The following is a 23,950-nucleotide window of genomic DNA, read 5'->3' on the forward strand; positions in this document are numbered from 1 at the left end:
CTGCTTTGAGTCCTATCCCATCCTGTCTGAATAGTGAATTGTCATGAACCTGAATGTGCTGTCTGTCGTATTTTATTTCTGATATAACTCTGTCCATTTTGTCTAAATTATTCTCACAGGTGACCAAGTCATGCCTAGACTTAATGTTGAAGTCAGTTTTAAGGAAGCGGCCCCCGGCAGCAGGATTATTTCCTCTGATGAACGAGAGTCTGCTCTCATGTTTATCTAGGTTTTCTAATATTTCAAAAGCTCGATTGCGTTCAATGATAAAATCCTTTTTGAAAAGCTTGTCGTCAGGAACAGGGTATGAAGCTTCGTAGAGGGCTGGCAGGATCTCGTTGTTAAAACGGGTCTTTGCTGCCTTGGGGTGGGGAACCCATCCCAAAGATAGCTTCCTCTTTTCAGAGAGCTGTGAAAAGAATAGACCAAATAATTTAAATGATCTAAAAACACTTTTTTTATTGCCTTTTTGGGGAACAGCAATACAGCATTTCTTGTTAAATTCTACATTCTATATAATCCAAACATTGCAACAGGAAACCAAATGAGGGATTTTTGGAATTGTTACATTGTCACAATGAAAAAGTATTCATGTCCATATTCAACAGGATGCTCAGTCAATGGGAAAACTAGTCCAGTTGCCATATAGCAACAGAGCATAGGCCACACAGCTGTTTTGAAAATAAACATTCCATGTAGGCACTTAACATGCACCGCTATAGAGTTTTGAAAATCAATATTCTATGAACAGGTCTACTAAACTTTTTAGTTAACTTTTTTGCACATAGCACTGGTGCTACAGAGGATACAAGTTTTGTAGCACAGGCCAAACAGTTGTAGCACAAGAAGAGGGTTGGGTGATATGGCAAAAATATCACATCACGATAGTTTTCAGACGATTATTTTTCATGATGGTTTAACTATTTTGTAAGTGACTGAGCAAGACAGCCAAAATAATTTCCCTATTTTAAAAAACAAAACGTATACAAAATATATAATAAAAAAGAATGGCAGACATTTAGGCCAAAGTGGGCGAAGATAAACATCTCTGTCATTATATTTTATCTTTGTTTTTAAAAATAAGAACAAAGATACACAACATAATATACAAATAAAATAAACTGCTTTTTTTCAGCTACATGAGATGTATTTAACAGTAGCATTTAAGAAAGAAATGTATGAACAATATAAAAATAAAACGCTACACTTCACTGTATACATGATACATTGGCAGGACCCTTTTTAATGAACATTTGGTGTAGGTCTACTAGGCATAGAGATAGGCCTTCAACATGAAAGCAACACGATTTTGGAGTTGCTTTCTTTGAGAATGCAACAAATTGTGCCACCTGTTTCTGAAGTATCATCACTGACATGACGCTGGAATGTAGCTGACTAGCTCAAAGGTTTCACGTTGCCTAGCAACAATTCCTTTAAAGCTTCAAACCAACAGCAGAAACGTTAGAAACATAAACCATCTCAAATGTAGACAATACCTGGTCGAATTTCTGGCAACTTTCACATTTCTGACCCAACTCGGTCTCTGGGACTTGAAGGTGGTGTACTGGTGTGCATCCACAGTAGCTGCAGGCATTGCCCTGTGCTGGCAGGTCGTAATCGTCGCATTCTTCACACTTCAGGCACCTACCCCTCTGCACACCACGTTTATCCTTCATTTCCTTTTTTCTGGAAGAGTAGGGGGAGTAAAATAAAGGCCTCGCGCTGTGGGTTTCGAGTGGTGAGACTGCGCGCGATTACGCGCGACCCTCGGAGAAAAAAAAAAATAGGTCGCCAGTGATTTTTTTTCAAATGTTTTAATTCCGTTTTTTAATAACAATAGTATTGATAATATTAACTTTGAATAGTTTTGATTAATCAGCTCGTAAAAAAAAAAAAAGGTCGCCCTAGAAAAAGTTTGAAAACCATTGAGAGGGCACTAGCAGCAAAGAGCGAATGTGATTTCTGGCGCCAATACGTAGGCAACTCTTCAAATATCCTTTCGGTCCCGGTGATTTGAAATCGTGCAAACGACAGCCTTTTCAAGGCATTTTTTGAGAAGGAAAGAGTGGAACATGCAAGCTCCCAAATTGACGCTCGTCTGAGAAAATTGAGTTTTGGATAATGTTCAGCTTCGGCAGCTTTTAAAGGTAGGCTATACATATGCTCAAATGTACAATGACTGAGGAAGCCTAGTGACGAGTCCATAGCAACCAGTTGTGTTGAATTTATTATAGCCACTGTGCTTTGTTGAATGGTCTCAATGTTTTATTGTTATATTTCATGTGAATACTATAACGTTTATGAGGAGTATGCAAATGGCCACAGAGTGTGATGTGTAACGTACGCAGAGGTTTGTCATAGTTGTAAAAAAAAACAATGGCTTCTGAACATCTTTGCCAAGCGCAAGCCAGTACAGAAATCAACAAATTATCGGGGAGGGTCATGCATTTTTTCGCAATCATTTTGGAGGGTCATAGAAAAATTTATTGCTGGCGAAGGGAGGGTCAAGTCTTTTTTGACAACAGATCTCAAAACTCCTCCGGTGGCCCCTTAAATAAATAACGAACAGTCCCTAAAGACAAAGTTTTTGCCACAACAGGCTTGCTAAGTCTGGACTTTCTGATGGCCTTCAGTGTTATTGACTCGACCACACTTATTGCTCTAAGTTTCAAATTGATTCAAATCTACATTAAAAACTTGGCACAATATTTTAAAGTGGGGAATATGTTTATCAGACACCTAAAGCATTACAAATATATAACAGTTTGAAAAAGACATTTGTCATTACATAATGTACATGTAATTATGTAAAGATTATGTAAATGTTCTTTTTTGCTTTTTTGGAAATCCAGGGAGGCAAACAATATAGCCAGAAAAGACATACATGTGAGAATATTTCAGTTGGGGATCATCAACGTTTGTTTATTAGACATCTTACAGCCTAAAAATACAAAAGTTAGAAAACATATATTAATAGGGTCCATAGGGGAGGAGTTCAAGTGATCCAATGTCACCATTTTTTTAAATTGTTTGGTGTTTATTTGAGTTTTTATGCACTATACATCATCTAATCATGACAATCCTCATATCTATCAATGCAAAGATGAAGATAAAATGGGGTGGATTGTGTCCAGGATGTACTGTTCAGATTCTATGTAGATTTAAAGTTTTAATTTTTCACAGCCGAAAATCAAGCACGGACAAAAAAGATGATACAAAAAATCACATATGGGGCAATAATTTGCGTGGGGAACATCAAAATTTTCTATATCATTTTCTAGACACCTTAAAGGAGAACTCCGGTGCAAAATGAACCTTTGGTCTAATTACACATTATTACCTAGTCAACCGTTATCTGAGATTTGTTTTCATGATTATCGAATGTAAATAGTTTTATCTCTAAAAACAGTTTAGCCTATAACGCTAGTATAACGCTAGTATATGGGGCATGGAGTAATGACAAATAAAAATCGCTTGTTAATACCACTAACAAGGCTCAAAATAGCCCCACACTAACACGGTAGCATAATGAGGGTCCCTACATGCAAACCGAAGCATTGAGAACTGTGTAAGTGTCCAGACAGTTTAATAAGAAGATATTTTATACATACAGTCAACTTCACGTATATAAGCAGAATCCATCTTTGAAAAACAGACTCTATCAGTCGATCTACGAACCACCGATCCAAATGCGCTGGACCATATGAGATTCTACATAGTTCAGCGCATTTGGATCGGTGGTTCGTAGATCGAACCCTCTGTTTGATTGACAAAAAACCCCTTTGTTTGCCCTAGACGGTAGTTCCCTCTGTCTGTTGACAAAAAAAACCTTTGTTTGCCCTAGACGGTAGTTCCCTTCCTAGGGTACAGAAGAGGACTTCTCCATTGACTCTTACTGTTTCAGGAAATCACAGAGAGACTATTTCTTTTCTTATTTTCCATTCCCCTTTTTCTCCGGTGGTATTAGGCCACCCGTGGTTAGTTCTCCACAACCCCCAGCTTAACTGGGCAGATGGAGCTATTCTGTCTTGGAAATTGTCTTGTCATGTTGATTGTTTGTCTTCTGCTGTGCCCCCTGTCTCGTCAGTAACTGTTTTTCAGGAGGAGCCAGGTGATTTGTCTGGAGTACCGGAGGAGTATCGCGATTTGCGGGAGGTTTTCAGCCGTTCCCGGGCCGCTTCTCTCCCCCCTCATCGCCCATATGACTGTTGTATAGATCTTCTCTCGGGAACCACGCCCCCCCGGGGAAGACTATACTCGTTATCCGCTCCCGAACGGGAGGCGCTCGAGACATATCTTTCTGACTCACTCAACGCCGGTACTATCGTTCCATCCTCGTCTCCTGCGGGAGCCGGTTTCTTCTTTGTTAAAAAGAAAGACGGCTCCCTGCGTCCCTGTATAGACTATCGGGGGTTAAATGATATCACGGTCAAGAATCGTTATCCTTTGCCACTGATGTCATCTGCCTTCGAAGTCTTACAGGGAGCAAAGGTTTTTACGAAACTCGATTTACGCAACGCCTATCACCTGGTGCGTATAAGAGAGGGGGATGAATGGAAGACCGCGTTTAATACGCCCCTCGGGCACTTTGAATACCGGGTCCTTCCTTTCGGACTAGTAAACGCCCCCGCGGTTTTTCAAGCCTTAGTCAATGACGTCCTACGGGACATGCTCAACGTCTTTGTGTTTGTCTACCTCGACGATATTTTGATCTTTTCGCCATCTCTCCAGGTGCACGTCCAACATGTTCGTCGTGTCCTTCAGCGCCTTCTTGAGAATCGACTTTTTGTAAAGGCAGAGAAATGCTCTTTCCACGCCCCCTCAGTAACGTTTCTCGGTTCGGTCATCTCGGCAGAGGGGATCAATATGGACCCGGCTAAGGTTCAGGCGGTCACTGACTGGCCCGTTCCCGAGTCTCGCCTCGCGTTACAACGTTTTCTCGGTTTTGCAAATTTTTACCGTCGTTTTATTCGAGGTTTCAGTCAAGTGGCCGCTCCCCTTACAGCTCTGACCTCAGTAAAGTCTCAGTTTAAGTGGTCAGAATCTACACAGACTGCGTTTGACGTTCTGAAGTCTCTTTTCACTACCGCGCCTATCCTCCTCACTCCTGATTTCACTAAACAATTTATAGACGAGGTCGACGCCTCTGAGGTGGGGGTCGGGGCTGTTCTTCCCCAGCGTTCCACCACTGATGGAAAGATACATCCCTGCGCTTTTTTTTCTCACCGTCTTTCCCCCGCTGAGCGCAATTACGACGTGGGCAACCGCGAATTGCTCGCCATCCGTCTAGCTTTAGGCGAGTGGCGACAGTGGCTAGAGGGAGCTCCCGTTCCTTTTATTGTTTGGACAGATCACCGAAACCTAGAATATATCCGTAAGGCCAAGAGACTTAACGCTCGTCAAGCCCGCTGGGCTCTGTTCTTTACCCGTTTCGATTTTACCATCTCGTATCGCCCGGGGTCCAAGAACGTCAAGCCTGACGCGTTATCTCGTCTTTTTGATTCCTCTTCATCGACTGAACCTGAGGAGATTATTCCCCCGGGTCGTGTTGTTTGCACGACCGTCTGGGGAATAGAGAAGCAGGTTAAGCGTTCTCTTTCTCGAGCCATAGTCCCGCGCTATTGTCCTAAGGGGCTTCTTTTTGTTCCCGTATCCGCGCGTCGTGCTGTCCTTCAGTGGGGACACACCTCTAAATTGACTGCCCATCCCGGCGTTCGGGGCACCCTCGCTTTCATCCGTCAGCGCTTTTGGTGGTCCTCTTTGGAACGAGATGTGCGGCGGTTTATTGCCTCTTGCGTTACGTGCGCGCAAACTAAAGCTGGCAATTCCCCTCCAGCCGGTCTGCTTCGTCCGTTACCGGTTCCTACACGTCCGTGGTCTCACTTAGCTCTCGACTTTATCACTGGGCTCCCTCCCTCGGCGGGTAACACCGTTATATTGACCGTGGTAGATCGTTTTTCTAAGTCGGCCCATTTTATCCCGCTCGCTAAACTCCCCTCTGCCAAGGAGACCGCACAGATCATGGTTGATCATGTTTTTAAGCTACATGGTTTACCAACTGATATCGTGTCTGATAGAGGCCCCCAATTTTCTTCTCAATTCTGGAAGGAGTTTTGTCGCCTGATTGGGGCTTCCGTTAGCCTCTCGTCCGGTTATCACCCCCAAACGAACGGTCAAGCAGAACGGACCAATCAAATTGTCGCCCGCATCCTTCGCAGTCTCACTCATCAGAATCCCGCGTCCTGGTCACAGCACCTTTCCTGGGCTGAATACGCTCATAATTCGCTTCCGTCCTCTGCCACCGGTCTTTCACCCTTCCATTGCTGCCTTGGCTATCAACCTCAGTTATTTGAGTCCCAAGACTCTGAGTCAAATGTTCCGTCAATACAAGCTTTTGTTAGCCGTTGTAAGCGCACCTGGAAGAGAGTGCGGTCTGCTCTCTGTTGAGCTAGAAAGCGCATGACATTTGCGGCCAATAAGCGCAGAATTAGAAGCCCTCGCTATGTTCGCGGTCAGAGAGTGTGGTTATCCACTTCAAATTTACCTCTCCAGTCCGAATCACGCAAGCTGTCTCCCCGTTTTATTGGACCATTCCGCATTTTAAGGGTTTTGAATCCTGTCACTGTAAGGCTTCGCCTTCCGCCTAACCTACGCCGGGTCCATCCCGTGTTTCATGTCTCCTGCGTCAAACCAGTTATCCGTCCCCCTTCCCGCCCGGTTCGCGCTCCTTGTCTTGTCAATGACACCCCTATCTACAGGGTTCGTCGGATTCTCAACTGGCGCTCGTTGAGAGAGGGGTACTGTCATGATCCTGGGTTCTTTCTTCTTTCTCTGTCTCCCTCTTGTGGTCACACACACACTCACACACGCACACTCATCTTCTCCTTCACTCATTATCCCCTACAGCTGTTTCCCCTTTCGTTCCTGTTTCCTCGCCTGTTCCCTCTTTTCCTCTTGATTATCTCAGTCTCTTATTCCCTCTTCCTAGCCCTGTCTTGTTGTCGGATTATTCGATGTCTTCACGTGTGAAACGTCTGTGCTCGCACTTCTCGTCTTGTCTTGTCCTGTCCTGTGTCATCAGCTAGAAGTGATACTATTTATTCTACTGTGAGTTTTGCTATCTTCAGACTGTGTATTATCCAGCTGTGCCTGTTTGCAGAGTACCTGTTCAGCGTCTGCTCTCGGCTGATCATCCTCCCTGCTGTCATCACAAGCCCTGACTGGCTCAGCGTCTCGCTGTTCCCGGACCGCCGTCCTCGTGGGAGTTTGTGTTTACCTGTTATCCAGTGATCTGGCAGTTTCTGTTCTGGCGCTGATTAATGCCTGAGATTTGTGTTCTGTTTCTTCATTGAGGACTATCTTCCTTTATTCATTAAAGACTGTAAACTGCACTCCGCCCTGGTCTTCCATAATTCATACTCCCTAACAACTTCTTCAGTCGCGTCTGTTTCTGTTTATTTGGTAGTTACAGTCACATTTAGAAAGAATGATAATTTCTACAAATATATGCCACCAAAAATACGAGCTGAGGAGCTTTAGCACTCTCTCCCAGTAGGCTACAGATATATCCAGTCAGAGAAACAGAGGAAGCTCCCCAAAAAAAATGTTGCTTTATTTTATGATTTTATTTTATTTTATTTTATGATAGTCCGGCATAACGAGATGAGTAGGCTACTGACAGATAAAATAAAAACATGATTGTGATGGCCTTCATGATTGGTCTGATTTCAAGCGTTCACTGTTTTTTTTACTATGCGTATATTGAAGCGTTTACTATGGTAATGGTTAGCGCGCATAGTCTTTTGCATCGCGTATTTATACTATATTAAAGGGCACCTATTATGGAATTTTGAAATTTACCTTTCATGTAGTGTGTAACATAGATCTAAGTGAACAAAAACATCCTGCAAAGTTTGAAATATGAAAGTGCACCGTATATAAAGTTATTGTCTTTCAAAAGTGAGAGTCGACTCTGAGTCATTTTTATGAATCGTTAGAAGACCGAAGCTTTTTCTCTGACTAGATGACGTCAACTTGTCAAGTTATTTGAATACGATACGCCCACTTATTGCTCTCCAAGGCCAGGGGAAAATATCATGGCGACGAGACGCTGTGTTCTGAAATGCGGCTCAAAAGCAAACTTTTTTCATCTGCCCAAGGAGGAGCATTTGAAGACTAAGTGGCTACAATTCATATATACAACTATACCACAGAAGTATTAGTCCGAGCCTTGTGCTTTGTTCGCGTCATTTTGAAGACGATTGCTTTTTAAATGCAATCAAACTTGGATTCGCGAGCTGGCTGATATTGAAGGAAGGTTCAGTTCCAAGTGTATTTGCATCAGCTTCCTCCTCCGTATCACAACCTGTAAGTGTTATTAATAATTTTTGCTTTTATATTTTATGTAGCATGCTTAATAATTATTTTGTTTGTTGTGTAAGCACCGTTTAGCTTCTAGGTCTTCAATGACAATTGTATTGAGATATGTGAAGTGTTTGTCGTTGTTTTCGGAGTTGTCTAAAGAATAGAGTAATAACTGTAACGTAACTGCATTTTTTTTGTAAAAACGTTATGTTTATGCATCGGGCTAACGCAAACAAAGACTGATTGTGCTTTTACAATATGAACTCTGGGCTATGCTCGCTAACATAACATTAAATTATTTATCTTATTTTTCGTTTTTTACTACAAACTATAAAGCAGTGGACTATAATCATTATTATAATACAATTTAATTGATAAAAGCATCATTGTACTCCGTGTTAAAAATAAGTATTATCTCTGTAAACACTGCTGGGTCATCTGACCAATCAACGCAGATTAGCGTCGCGCAAAGGAGGGGTTTGAAAAACGAGTCGTTAAACGAATCATTTGGGAGTCGGTGAGCAAATCAGGTAAAAATAAATGCATATTATACGAAAACAAAAGTGTTTTTTGTCATTGCATGCATGTAAAACTGTTGTTGGGGACTCCCTAAACAACATTAGGAACATTTTAAATGTCATAATAGGTGCCCTTTAAATATTTCTACCTTATACAGAATCCACATCGGATCACAAACAGAAGGCATTCAAACATGAAAGTGAGTTAAATTATTTGAAAAGTCTTTAATGCTGACAGAATTATCAGGCGCTCCCGTCTCCCGACTCAGGGAAACCCCGCCTCTGCTTGTAGCCACTCCTCTAGCCCGAGCTGGCCCGCTTTGGACCAAGGTATTCGACGGGCCGCTGGCCTCGAGTAAGCCCGATCAAACCCCGGAAGTGGCAGTGGAAACGCAACTGGCCCTGGCACGCATTAGCACGGCCCGGCCCGACAGTGGAAACACGGCTATTGATGCTTTTCTATCTTAAATAACGTGGCGTTTCCATAACACGTTGTTTCCCATAACAGAGAAGTAAAGCGCTGTTGCTCTGGCTTTTTCCAAGGCTCATTAAAATTGTGGCTTGACTTGATACACAGTCTAATGGTCTAATTCTAAAATAATCAAAATTTTCAAAATTGCTGTAGCAATTGTATGGGCCTTATGCGTATTCCTATTTGAGCCAATGCAGATGGATGAGGAATGAGCAAAGTTATTTCAGAGCAAGATCACCCCGAGTGTAAAGCCAAACGTGATTGGTTGTAGCGAGAACGTGCTGCGATTGGCCAGCTCAATGTGGCCGTTATCTGATTGGCTTGAGTACGCGGTGGGTGGAGTCCACTTATTTGTGGATTTCTCTGCACGTGGACGCTAGAAGTGTTTCAAAATCCACAAATGCGTGCAGCTTTTTACAAATGCACAGGTTCACAAATAAATGCCAGGCAGAGTTGTGTTTGTAAAATAATAAAACATTAATAAATATTTTTTTATCTGCAAATCTCATTTAATTTATTTGTGAATTTCATATTTTTTTGTGAAACTCTTTACATTTGTTTGTGGATCTTAATCTATTTATTTGTGAATTAGATTTTTTTTTGTGTGTGTTGTGTGTGTGTGTGTGTGTGTGTGTGTGTGTGTGTGTGTGTGTGTGTGTGTGTGTGTGTGTGTGTGTGTGTGTGTGTGTGAGAAACTCTTTACATTCATTTGCAGGTCTTAATCTATTTATTTGTGAATTTGATACATTTTTGACTTTTTAAACTTTAAAAAAGTTCCTTTCACCTTTAGTAACTGGAGTCACTTCAGTTCTAAAATAATAATAATGGAAGGCTACTAGTAAAGCTGAATCTGCGTGGCCCTGATTGGCTGCAGGGGTGTCCCGTGCGCGCGTGCGTTGGAGGCTGATGACGTCACTGCTCGCTCACGCCGACTCTTCAGCGTCGAGACTTCTGAGGTGAGGAGAGCAGTTCACGGTATTTCTCATATTTACCAGTGTTGTAATGTAACGGAGTACAAATACTTCGTTACTGTACTTAAGTAGAAATTTCACGTATCTGTACTTTACTTCGCTATTTAAATTTATGTCAACTTTTACTTTTACTTCACTACATTTCCTAGATAAAATGTATACTTTTACTCCGCTACATTTCCACTAAGCATCTTCGTTACTCGTTACTACAAAATAAAATCAAAAGAAATGTGGGTTTGAGGTTTGGCGAATCACTGCTCCTAGATTGCATGACGCACGCTCTATTTCAGCGTAAAGCTTGTTTGTTGCCATGGAGGAGGATGCACAACTGAACCCGTGGAAGCGGAGCCGCGGCCGCGCGCGAATCCCAAACGCGACGCTTCACGAGATAAGATGCAAGTGGCTAAACTAAACCGCTGATTTACGATAGAAGTTTTAAACGACCGACATAAATAATCAGTTTGCAAAGCTCATCTTCGGTAAGGGGAGATTTACAGGTAAAGATAAAGAGACTGAGGGAAGAAGAACGAGAGATGGAGATGAGAAAGGAGAGCAGGTAGAGCAATAGCCTTTTGCATACTGTGCCCAGAATGAGAATAACTTTATTACAATATATTCCTATTTAACACAGATATACAAATGTTTTTTGCCAATGACAGTGGAAAAATAATATGCCCCCGAACGCCCTAGCAAGATCACTTTTGGGACCTCTGTATTTATAAAACCCTGTGTACGGCTATTGCACTGAATATAACATTATATTTTTGAAAAATACAATGAATTATAAGGCTGTACAGAACAGTGCACTATTGCAGACTGATTTTTTCTTAGTAGAGCAGCTAACTTAAAGTAGGCCTATATGCAGTGCGAGATAAACGATAACAGAAGTACAGTAGGCTACAGGCTACAAAACACAAACAACAGCAGGTTGTACCAGTTAATAGTATGCCTAGTATAAGAAATCCACAATAAAGTTCACAATCAAAGTTAACCGCTTGCTTTAAAAAAAAAAAAAACTTTTTACTTTTACTTAAAATACTTAAGTACATTAAATATCAGAAAATTACTTTTCATACTTAAGTACAGTATAAATCAGATACTTTAAGACTTTTACTTAAGTAATATTCTAAAAGGTAACTTTTACTTCTACCAAAGTCTTTTTCTAGTACCATACTTGTACTTTTACTCAAGTATTGCTTTCTAGTACTTTATACAACACTGATATTTACACACCCATCAAACACACTTTATACAGTTTGTTTAAGCGACAGACTCATTTCTGTATTGTTTTCATCGATCACAGCGATACTTGAGCGTCTTTTCTGGCGTCTTCCTTCTGAAATAAACATGTAGTTCAGCAGCAGCGAGCATGAGGAGAACATGTCGAGTTCATTCAGACCTGAGCGAGTGTGTGTTCGTTTGTGTGATTGTCTCGATGTTTGGACTGAAAACTGTTCCTGAATGTCAAGAAAAGAGGTAAAGTTTGAGATCTGTGAGGGGAATTGATGGGAAACGATCTCAAGTGTTACACTGATATAAGTTATTTACATTGATTGAGCCAACGTGAGACATTTAAATCAACTCTTAAATGTTAATAAATGAATAGCGTTTTACTCTTGGAACAATATTGCTTTGTGATGCTATTCATTTTTAAACGTTTTATGATCGTTATCAGTTTCAGCGCCCATAAAATGTAATATTTTAATGATTTAAGTACTTCGTGATTGTCATACAATCTAACTATATTTAGATTCAAATGTACATATTATGCTGCTGTGATTATTTATCTGTAGTGGTTTATGAAGATAAATATCATATTAGTGATTGATGTTTTATCAATGTCATATTTTTTCTTTCAGTAGAGCAGTTTTACAGGCTTTTATCATCTATCCTGACTCAAATAATGTGTTTCTAACAGCAAACACTCAGAATAAAGTGAGATGATCTGCTGATGATCCTGAATGGCTTGTTGAATGAGTGTTGATTGAGTGTTGATAGTCTGAGGCTCATCAATATTAACAGATCTGATGAAAACACTCTTTATTTCATGACAATAGTTTATGTTTTCACCTCATTTATTATGCTGATGTCTTCAGATCTCCTGTAAATTGTCACTTAAAGCTCATTTCATTGGTGTCAGCAGACTGAGGGGATTTGTTGGCTACTGTATACGTTTATTTCTGTGTGTTTTCTTACTAATACTGAGTGTTGGCTACTATGTACGTTTATGTTTTTAACTGTTTTTCTTACCATTATTTATATTTGGAAGAATTTAAATTATTTATTATTTTCTATATTTCTAGACACCTGTATTTTAATGAAGAAGCAGAATAAAGTTAGGATTAGCAATAAAAATAATGAATTAATTGGCATCACTGTGTATGATGAATAGATAGACAGAGATAAATGCTTAGAAGTGTAATTTATTATAAAAACAAACTCAGTGATTTATATTTTTGATTTTGGCAGATCAGCTCCTCCCACACTGGAATTCATTATCAGTGAAGCTCCTCCCTCTGTAATTCATCATCAGTGAAGCTCCTCCCACAGTAATTCTCCAATAAATGCTGTAAATTCCCGTCAGCTACAAGTGGAGACGAGCATGAAAGCATCAGGAAGAGCTGAAATCTGCAGAGACTGAGTTTATTAAAGAGGACAGTGAGAACACGAGTGATCCAGAACCCTGCAGAATGAAACACACTGAAGATCCTGAAGAACAAAGAGGTTGGTGTTTATTCTTCATTCGTTCATGATGCTGCAGAACATTCATGTTAGAAACATTCAAGCACTTCATCACATTTAGATAAACAGTTCAACTAATGGTACAGAATGTTCTGAGTTTTTCTTCAACAAATGGTCCGAAAAAGGGAGATTTGAGACATTTTTATATTGATTGTCAATATCAGATCAAGCTAAATACTATTTTACATTTATTTTATATCTGGTTTCCAATTTGCAACAGCATTACCAGAATTTTAGTCATTTTCAACATTATTTTTTATTTTTTTTAGGAACAATCAGTAAACACCAAGTTACTGATAAAGTTGTATTTGTCAAATATCATACAAGTTATTCATAGTTATAGAGATTCTTCTTACAGTAACTTTGGTAACAGGGTCGATGCATGTAGTCAATGCTACATGTAACCCGCAGCTACCCGTTTTATGGCGTAATAACTTGGGTACATGTGATCTATTTGTGTCTCGGACCAGATTACAGAAGGTAGGTTCGACTCACTGGAGTATAGGAAATTTATAACAGAAACTAAAGAAAGAAAGCAACTCAGACTCAAATGTAAATGTTAATTACTAAGAAATTAAATATATTGTTATTACGGAAAAAAATGAATTGAATCTTTTGACAAATAAAATGATATAAATAAACAAATAAACAGCAATAATAAACAGTAGTTCAGTTCACAATTGACACCTCAGTTCAATTTGGACATTTAGATTTCAAAAATCAAGATTTAAAACCAGATTTCACAATTCAAAAAACTGTGTCCAGATTAACAAAAGAAAAACAACTTTGGGAATCAGATTCAATGTTCAGCTGTCACTGAATATTTTTAGTTCAGTTCCGGTTCAATAGGAAAAATCCAACGATTGATCCAGGGAAAATCCAGAAGAGCAAAAAAACAATATAGCACAGTTCAGGGTGAGTATATTTTGCAGGGGTGGCTCTATACCACTTTTTCATGTCCGATACCGATACCACACACTTGAGTATCTGTCGATACCGATCTATACCGATACAATACCATATATTCCACACAGCTGACATGATAACTTAATAATTAAGTCCCTCCAGAAAAATGCTGAGTTTTTTTGTGATTGTTGCGGGCAAAAATCCTTGATTATGCGGCTTGTTTTCTTGAAAAAATTGTGATGGAATATGCGGGATATTTATGCAATTTTATGCGATGAAATTGCGGGAACTTGCAAAAATTGCGGTTTGATGAAAAAGAGAGAAAAAAAATGTTCCCCCAACACCCTATTCACTAGGCTACTACTTTAATGTTAAGAGTAATTTCTTATTACATCCTATGATGAGCAAGCATACTACCTCACATAAAGTGCTGGGAATATTTCAGTTCTCATCTTGTTTTATTTCAGACCTTAATAAACACATGGCTCAAACTTACAAAACATTGATGAGTCGAACAAGTTCTGTAGCTTTACAAAATGAATATGCTACAACTTCTGTAAAAATGACAAAGTGGCAAAGTGGTTGTCCAGCGTCGACTTCCGCCTGTGGTCCGACACGCAGTTGCACGGGGTACAAAATAATTTGCCCCCACTGTCATGTGACACACTGGGAAACTGCTTTGCGCGGTCTTATGCGTTTATGTTTGTTGGCAAATGAGAATGATTTGCGGGCTTCATCATGGTTTCATCAGCATTACGGGGTTTGCAGCTTTTCAATGATGTCGCGCAATTACATCACTTCATAACGTTCCCATGGCAACAAGGCAATGACTGCGCTTGTGTGAAGTAAACGCAACACTTTTCAACTTTCTGCTAAGATATGTGACTTTTTGCAACGAAAATGCGGGGATTATGAAATCATGCAAGCCCGCATATTTTGCGCGCGGAAATCTGCAATTTATGCGGCGAAAGTGCGGCGTATTTGAAAAAATGCACCCCCCGCATAAATATGCGGACTTTAACTGATTTTGCATTGAATCATGCGATCGCATAATCGCGTTTTTCCGGAGGGACAATTGCTGAGAGGGCTCGCTTACCTCACTCACCTCTAGCTACCGTTCACGTGATGCCAGTGTTGCCAAGTCCGCGGTCTCTCCCACCCCGAAACGCGATTAGCTATTTTTAAGAAGCAATTGGGCGGGATTTGTATGTGAAAATCTGGCAACTTTTGGCCAGTATCGGTCATCGGACTAATACCGATACCGAATATCGGATCGGCGCACCCCTAATATTTTGTCCTACCAGTTCAGCAAAACAATAGGTTTTTTAATTTTCCAGGTACGCTCAAGTAGATGGTTGGCTCGCCATGTCCAAACCACAGACAGAACATCCACGGCAGGGACAGATCAGGACTCAATAGGCAACGATCTCGATGAATTCAGAAACAGAAGAAAAACGAGAGAAAACAAAAAAAACCTGGCCTTGCAGAAACAAAGCCAAAAATAATCATTATTCAGCTGTTCAATAAACTTTAGATTAAATAAATTGTCTGGTTTATCACTCAATTTCCTATGCACTTAACATATATGCTAATCAACCACATGTTCACTTTTAGTACATTGAAACCTATGTACACAGCTAGCAAAGCTAGCGGCCCATGTAACATGTCTTCATAAATAACATAACTACTTGAACAAATATACATAATAATATGAACCGTTAAACATTATTTACACAGTTATCATGAAACCGTCTTTAGATGCATGTCTGTCACATTACATTTCAAATGATAACTTTCCATATTTCAAAACCACTTGATATATATATATATAGCCTACAATAGCAAAAATGGTACTCACGAAGGAAAAAGTGAAAGAGAAAAATAAAATAGTTTTCTTTTGGTTTGGCCTTAATCTAGATGGTTTCAGTCTTCTTTTAATGTGCGTTTCTAACTTTTCCCATTCGTCTCGATCTCTTCTTCTGTCGGCTTCCACTACATTTAAAGTGTGACTTGTAAGGATATTTTTCACTAAAATAATCTATTTTTAAAATTATTTTGATTGTCTTTCAGGAGTTATGAAGAAGATGCACTGTCTTGCGTCAATCTGCGTCTTTTTCTCATTAGTCACAGTCTCTGCTGCTCTCGTTTTGGTTTCTTCGCGCTGTAAAAACGAACTCACTTCCCGGAGGCGTGACTAACCTCCGACCTCATCCATTCAAATCTTTCTTTGGCCAATTTCTTTTTCTAGATTTACTTTTGTAATATAATATAAAACTTAAATTTCTTATCTGTGTTCTTTTGTTATTAATACTAAACAGATATTAATAGACAAGTCAAGAATATTTGTATAGCGCTTTTCACAATACAGATTGTATCAAAGCAGCTTCACAGTATTAAATTAAAATAATAATAAAACGTCCATGTTTGGTAATGCTAATCAATAGTATTATTCATTGATTAATTAAAATTGAATATCCCCAATAATAAAAATAAAATAATTATAATTACTTTTAATTTAGTCCGTGACCTGGGTTACATGCAATTTGTGTAAAATGGACTGAGATTATTTTCTTGTCTTCCCATCATGCATCAGAAAGAGCCCAGATGATGTCACTTCCTGAGTGTCACAGTTTTAAGAAATGCTCTGTTTTTGAAAAGAGGAAAATCATGCCAGGAGTAACAGTGTTGAGTGGAACATGTAGGACTAACATGTTCATTTAAAACTAGTTAAAGCCACAGCCACTCACTTCGCTCTACACTTTGAGCATGTGAAGTTTTCTACAGACACTGCAATGATCGTGAAATGACGTCACATTCTGTGGCAGCTTTTTCACGAACATAAATTGAACGTATAATAATAATAAAAATAAACAATGCCACTTGAATGCTAAATGCTTGTTATTTCTCACAGGGTTATTCACTTGAGCTTGTGTTTCTGGTGTCCCACTTTCACATGCGCATGAATGGAAGTCTATGAAGGAAAAGTCTAGTGTGAACGACCATTAATAATAAAAACGTTTTTAGTAAAATAAATATCAATCTCAAAGTTGGTGTCAAAATATGGCAGTAATATGTTAGATAATTGTGTCATTGATCAAATATATTTAATAGTTCTTGCTAAAGAAACATGGGATCTGTGCCTATAATGTTTTACAAATAATAATTGGAAGATAAATTACCCTCATTCATGGAAAGTTTCAAGGACATATAATCAATTTATAAAAAGGCATGAAATTATCATAATTTATTATAACAGTTGTCTACTTTCTACCATTACATCAGGGCTCACTTTCATGTCCTTTCACTTTATATTTCTCTCTTTGAAGATAATTATTTTGATGTACTAAAAATTAAATGTAAAACATTTTCTTTGATTTTAGACCTGATGGAAGTGAAGGAGGAGAGTGAAGAACTGAGAGAAGTGAAGGAGGAGAGTGAAGAACTGAGAGAAGTGAAGGAGGAGAGTGAAGAACTGAGAGAAGTGGAGGAGGAGAGTGAAGAACTGAGCGAAGTGAAGGAGGAGAGTGAAGAACTGAGAGAAGTGAAGGAGGAGAGTGAACTGAGAGAAGTGAAGGAGGAAAATGAAGAACTGAGAGAAGTGGAGGAGGAGAGTGAAGAACTGAGAGAAGTGGAGGAGGAGAGTGAAGAACTGAGAGAAGTGGAGGAGGAGAGTGAAGAACTGAGAGAAGTGAAGGAGGAACATCATGTCCAACCTGGAGGAAAACCTTTGAGTCGCTCAAAGACTAAACGGACTAAAAATAAATTTCTAAAGAAAAGAAGAGCCAAGAAATCTTTCACCTGCACTCAGTGTGGAAACAGTTTCACAACCAAACAAAATCTTGCACGTCACATGAGGATCCACACCGGAGAGAAGCCGTTCACATGTGATCAGTGCGGGAAGAGTTTCAGTCAATCATCAAACCTTAATTTTCACGTGAGGATCCACACTGGAGAGAAGCCGTTCTCATGTGATCAATGCGGGAAGAGTTTCAGTCAATCATCATCCTTTAATCTTCACATGATGATCCACACCGGAGAGAAGCCGTTCTCATGTGATCAATGCGGGAAGAGTTTCAGTCAATCATCATCCCTTAATCTTCACATGAGGATCCACACTGGAGAGAAGCCGTTCTCATGTGATCAATGCGGCAAAACATTTATTAGGGCATCAGCCCTGCAGAGACACCTGACAGTTCATACAGAGGAGAAGCCGCATTCGTGTTCTGTGTGTGGAAAGAGTTTTTCACGGCTGAACACTTTACGTGCACATGAGAAAACTCACACTGGTGTGAGAGAGTACATGTGCTTTGAGTGTGAGAAGACTTTTACTACAGCAAACAGTTTAAAACTGCACCAGAGAATTCACACTGGAGAAAAACCTTACAAGTGTTCACACTGTGACAAGAGATTCAGTCGATCATCAGATCTGAAAACACATGAGAGGATCCACACTGGAGAGAAACCTTACAAGTGTTCACACTGTGACAAGAGATTCAGTCGATCATCAGATCTGAAAACACATGAGATGATCCACACTGGAGAGAAACCTTACAAGTGTTCACACTGTGACAAGAGATTCAGTCAGTCATCAACTCTGAAATCACATGAGAGGATCCACACTGGAGAGAAACCTTACAAGTGTTCACACTGTGACATGAGATTCAGTCAGTCATCATATCTGAAAACACATGAGAGGATCCACACTGGAGAGAAGCCGCACACGTGTGATCAGTGCGGGATGAGTTTCTCTATTAAAATGAACCTGAAGCTACACATGAAGATCCATACAGTGGAGAAACCACATAAGAACTACAACCTGGTTAAGAACTACAGGAAACTATGATCTCTGTAATTGCAAACAAAGGTTTCTGTAACAAATATTAAGTTCTGCTTTTCTGATGTATCAAATACTTGTGTCATGCAATAAAATGCAAATTAATTATTTAAAAATCATAGAATGGGATTTTCTGGATTTTTGTTTTAGATTCCGTCTCTCACAGTTGAAGAGTACCTGTGATACAAATGACAGACCTCTACATGCTATGTAAGTAGGAAAGCCTGCAAAATCCCCACTGTATTTGCTTGAATGTAAACCGGAGATTGTGATCAATAAACCGCAGGTTTTTGTTGTTTTGACTGCATCTCCGTGCATGCTTTATGGACATGTGTATCGGGAGAGACTCCTCCGCTAACCTCAAGGGCTAAAGAAAGTTTTAAAGAAGATTAGCCTCAACAATTATTGAAGAAAACTCGCACTAGAGATCGATCGACGAGATCGAAAGGACTGTACTATGAATTATCTTCTCAAGAAATCTTGGAAGCTGTGCTGTTCACAGCCGAAATGAATCGGCGATTTATGAATAAACAACGCATCAGCTGTGAGTATGAGAGTGTAAACAAGCAGCACAACTGATCAATGAATCTTTAGCCGCGTTTCCACCGAAATTACCCGGAACAATTTGTCCCAGGAACTTTTTTTTGCCCCAGACCGGTTGCCAGAAAGCACTCAATACTTAGTTGGGGCTCCTTTTGCCTGAATTACTGCAGCAATGCGGCGTGGCATGGAGTCGATCGGTCTGTGGCACTGCTCAGGTGTTAGGAGAGCCCAGGTTGCTCTGATATACCCCTTTTCCACCAAGGCAGATCTGGTGCTGGTTCGGAGCCAGAGCCTAGTTTCAAATCGGTTCTTTGTTTTTCCACCGCCAAAGCACCAGCTCCGAACCAGTAAAACTGGTTCTTAAGTAGCACCAAATCATTGCAGGGTCTAGAACGGAGCCAAGTAAGAACCGCTTGCGTCAGGGGCTGGGGGCGGGGTTACCGTGACCAACACGACGAATAGAAACTTGTGACCGCCATTTTTAAATAGCAGCTAGTCGAGCTAATAGCAGCTCGATTATAATATACGTCTATGTAAGTTACGGCGCGCTGCACGGACGCGTTGGATTCCGATGTATTTTTGCAATCCCATGAGCATCCATAGTATTGCAACGTCCGTTATTGTTGATGGCTTGTTCGAGATGCATCGGAGCGGCGAGGACCGATCGGAGCTGCGGTAGTGTTTGGAGAGTATAGGACTCCTTGTGCTTTTAGATCGCTATCGCAGTGCTTTGATGTCGATTCTGCAAGAAGCCGATGCATCTCGAACAAGCCTGGCGTGTTTGTGTTTGGCGCTACCGCACTAGCGGTTGCTGGGCAACATGAGACGTATACAGTGACGTAAGATCTGGCTCTGTTGTGGCTCTCTAGCCGGTGGAAAGGCAAACCGGTTCTTAGTAAGCTCGTCAGTCGAACCAACTCTGAACCAGCTCTGGCTCTGGCTCTGAACCAGCACCCGGTTCTTGTTGGTGGAAAAGGGGTAATAGTGGCCTTCAGCTCTTCTGCATTGTTAGGTCTGGCGTATCGCATCTTCCTCTTCACAATACCCCATAGATTTTCTATAGGGTTAAGGTCAGGCGAGTTTGCTGGCCAATTAAGAACAGGGATACCATGGTCCTTAAACCATCAGGTACTGGTAGCTTTGGCACTGTGTGCAGGAACAGTCACAGTCACTGACTGTGGAAACTTTACACTGGACTTCAAGCAACGTGGATTGTGTGCCTCTCTATTCTTCCTCCGGACTCTGGGACCTTGGTTTCCAAATGAGATGCAAAATTTGCTCTCATCAGAAAAGAGGACTTTGGTCCACTGTGCTTTATTAAATCCAGAGTCAACGCAGCCGTCAACCAGGACATTTTCAGAGCACTTCATGCTTCCTTCATTTTCCAGCAGGATTTGCACCTGCCCACACTGCCCAAAGAACTAAAACCTGGTTCAATGACCATGGTATTACTGTGTAAGTACTGTGTGATTTCATGTAATATTCTAATTTTCTGGGATTTTCATTTCGTGGGTTTCAGAAGCTGTAAGCCATAAACATCAAAATGATAACAAATAAAGGCTTGATATATCTCACTTTGCATGTAATGAATATAATATATTAGTTTCACCTGTTAAGTTGAATTCTTGAAATAAATCAACTTTTTGATGATATTCTAATTTCATGACCAGCACCTGTACATGGTTGAACTGGACCTTGTATCAAACTTGAAATTGATTGTATCCAAACTCCCATACAAGCTCCGCAAAGGTGGCGGACAGTAACTTTTGAGTCATTCCAAAGAATGAATACTCATATTAGATTTCTAAATCTTGTAGAATTTCTGGAAATTCAGTCTGAGAATTTACGCCATCCAGTCTTCGGAGATATCAAAGATCCTACTCCTGCTAAAGGTACAGTTGTAAAATTCAGAGCAACCAGCGTGAGGATACCTACAAGGGGCAGCAGCTTCGTTACTACAGTGAAACAAGCCGATGACCAAACTAGCAGAGAGGCATCTAAAGTGTAGCTGCAAGCAGGCACCCATGTTGCTGTTTTGACCTCATGTAGTTTTTGCCAAGGTAACCATGCACTAACTGACTGCAAAATACACACACACACACACACACACACATAAATCTACATTTGAAAGAAACTACTTGTGGATTGATTGGAATAAATCAATGCGTGGGAACTGAAGCTGTCATGAACTCTTCTTGCTTACAAACCTTCTGATCGAGGTTGAGGATTACATGTTGACAAACCAGTACATCTATGCACATACATCTTTACCATTGTCAATGGAAATTCAAAAAAGCAGATTTTGCAAACCCGAACTTCACAGAACCAAAAGAAACGCCAGTCAATAGTGCACTATTATCAGCTGATCGTGCAACAGGGGCCAGTTGGGAATGTGCACTAGAAATCGTGCCAGTCCAAGTTAAAGTTGCTAAAGGCAATAAGATCATCAAAACTTACGTCTTTCTTGATCCAGGCAGTTTGGTGACGTTCTGCACTGAGAATCTCATGAATCAGCTGAATGCCAAAGAACTGAAATTCTTCTGAGAACAAGCTATGAGCTCACAGGACTGCGCACATTTTATACCCATTTCAAGGTCTTCAGTTGCTCTTCCTAGTAGTTTTCCACAGACCAAGAACCCATTACTGCTAGCTTTGATTTATCGCTAGCTGATCCTTAAGCCCCCTGAATATTTAGTCTTCAGCTGACATTTACCTTTTCTCCTCATAATCCTTTTCAGGAAAGTCATGATTATATTGCCTGATAAGCAGATCTTAAATATTTTAATTCCAAACAAGATTTCAATGTCAGCGTTGATTCTTTTCAGTTCGATTTCATTCAAATAAGGCCATTTTTCAAGATCATGGTGAGTGAGTAGGTTCTCTTTTGACACAGGGATCTTGGGTTGAGTGTATACTTTAGGCTATTTGGGTCTCACTCACTTCACATCGTAATTTCTGTGTGGTAACGGGGAACTTCTTGCGAGAATAAATACTTTTATAAAAGACAATTTGACTCGGAGTGTCTCTTACGCAGTGATGATGATTAAAGACAAAGTTTTTGCCACAACAGGCTTGCTAAGACTTTCTGATGGCCTTCAGTGTTATTGACTCGACCACACTTATTGCTCTAAGTTTCAAATTGATTCAAATCTAAATTAAAAACTTGGCACAATATTTTAAAGTGGGAAATATGTTTATCAGACACCTAAAGCATTACAAATATATAACAGTTTGAAAAAGACATTTGTCATTACATAATGTACAGAGTCATGTAATTATGTAAAGATTATGTAAATGTTCTTTTTTGCTTTTTTGGAAATCCAGGGAGGCAAACAATATAGCCAGAAAAGACATACATGTGAGAATATTTCAGTTGGGGATCATCAACGTTTGTTTATTAGACATCTTACAGCCTAAAAATACAAAAGTTAGAAAACATATATTAATAGGGTCCATAGGGGAGGAGTTCAAGTGATCCAATGTCACCATTTTTTCAAATTGTTTGGTGTTTATTTGAGTTTTTATGCACTATACATCATCTAATCATGACAATCCTCATATCTATCAATGCAAAGATGAAGATAAAATGGGGTGGATTGTGTCTAGGATGTATTGTTCAGATTCTATGTAGATTTAAAGTTTTAATTTTTCACAGCCGAAAATCAAGCACGGACAAAAAAGATGATACAAAAAAATCACATATGAGGCAATAATTTGTGTGGGGAACATCAAAATTCATTTTCTAGACCTTAGGGATTACAAAAAAAATAATCTTGCAAATCTGCCAAACCAGCGTCCACTGCTTCCCTGAAATCTGTTTCACGATTAAGTGAACTTTCCACAGACTGTTTAACGAAAAAAGTGATGATGACGATGACGAAAGCTGTGGATTGAAGGTTAATGTTGTACAAACAATGCACACAGAAATTGATTAACTAAAGGTGGATTTATTGGCCCTTAGTTCAAAAGTACAGTCTAATGAACAGGATGTCATCATCAGAAATATACATGGAACTTAGCATAGATGTTATTTCAAGAGCTGGATTGCGTCTAGTGACAAATGGGCCCGCTGTGAAATCTGCTGCTTGGGTCTTATCAGACTTAGACCTTAAATCAGGTACATCATTATCCGTCAGAGATGCTCACAAGTCTCTGAGCTAGAGTCCATGTCAAGTTCAAGTCTTTGACCTTGAGTCCAAGTCAAGTCTCAAGTCTCTGAGCTCGAGTCCAAGTCAAGTCTCAAGTCTCTGAGCTCGAGTCCAAGTCAAGTCTCAAGTCTCTGAGCTCGAGTCCAAGTCAAGTTCAAGTCCAAGTCTCTGAGCTAGAGTCCAAGTCAAGTCTCAAGTCTCTGAGCTAGAGTCCAAGTCAAGTCTCAAGTCTCTGAGCTAGAGTCCAAGTCAAGTTCAAGTCTTTGACCTTGAGTCCAAGTCAAGTCTCTGAGCTCGAGTCCAAGTCAAGTCTCTGAGCTCGAGTCCAAGTCAAGTCTCAAGTCTCAAGTCTCTGAGCTCGAGTCCAAGTCAAGTCTCAAGTCTCTGAGCTAGAGTCCAAGTCAAGTCTCTGAGCTAGAGTCCAAGTCAAGTCTCAAGTCTCTGAGCTAGAG

At 40.1% G+C, this 23,950-nt stretch overlaps 2 protein-coding genes across 6 annotated transcripts in view; one reads left to right on the forward strand and one right to left on the reverse strand.

Moving 5' to 3' along the window:
* Positions 1-19,105, forward strand: part of LOC306999648 (uncharacterized protein) — a 38,341-nt gene extending 19,236 nt beyond the window's left edge. Inside the window, exons 2-3 of the mRNA XM_079614521.1 lie at positions 12,795-13,049; positions 17,354-19,105. Of these exons, the coding sequence (XP_079470647.1) occupies positions 13,016-13,049; positions 17,354-18,816 (1,497 nt within the window). The 5' untranslated portion in view covers positions 12,795-13,015 and the 3' untranslated portion in view covers positions 18,817-19,105. The remainder of the gene's footprint in view (positions 1-12,794; positions 13,050-17,353) is intronic.
* LOC306999762 (uncharacterized protein) overlaps positions 12,488-23,950 on the reverse strand; it is a gene marked incomplete at its 3' end in the record, with an annotated part of 43,711 nt that continues 32,248 nt past the window's right edge. For 3 of the 5 annotated variants that reach the window (XM_079614715.1, XM_079614718.1, XM_079614714.1), the window contains one exon: positions 12,824-12,962. In XM_079614715.1, the coding sequence (XP_079470841.1) occupies positions 12,824-12,962 (139 nt within the window). Of the gene's footprint in view, positions 12,963-23,950 lie in introns of all 5 variants that reach the window. The other 2 variants (XM_079614717.1, XM_079614716.1) reach the window with 2 other exon arrangements.

The sequence above is a fragment of the Phoxinus phoxinus genome, assembly GCF_949152265.1.
Source record: "Phoxinus phoxinus genome assembly, chromosome: 1".
NCBI lineage: Eukaryota > Metazoa > Chordata > Actinopteri > Cypriniformes > Leuciscidae > Phoxinus > Phoxinus phoxinus.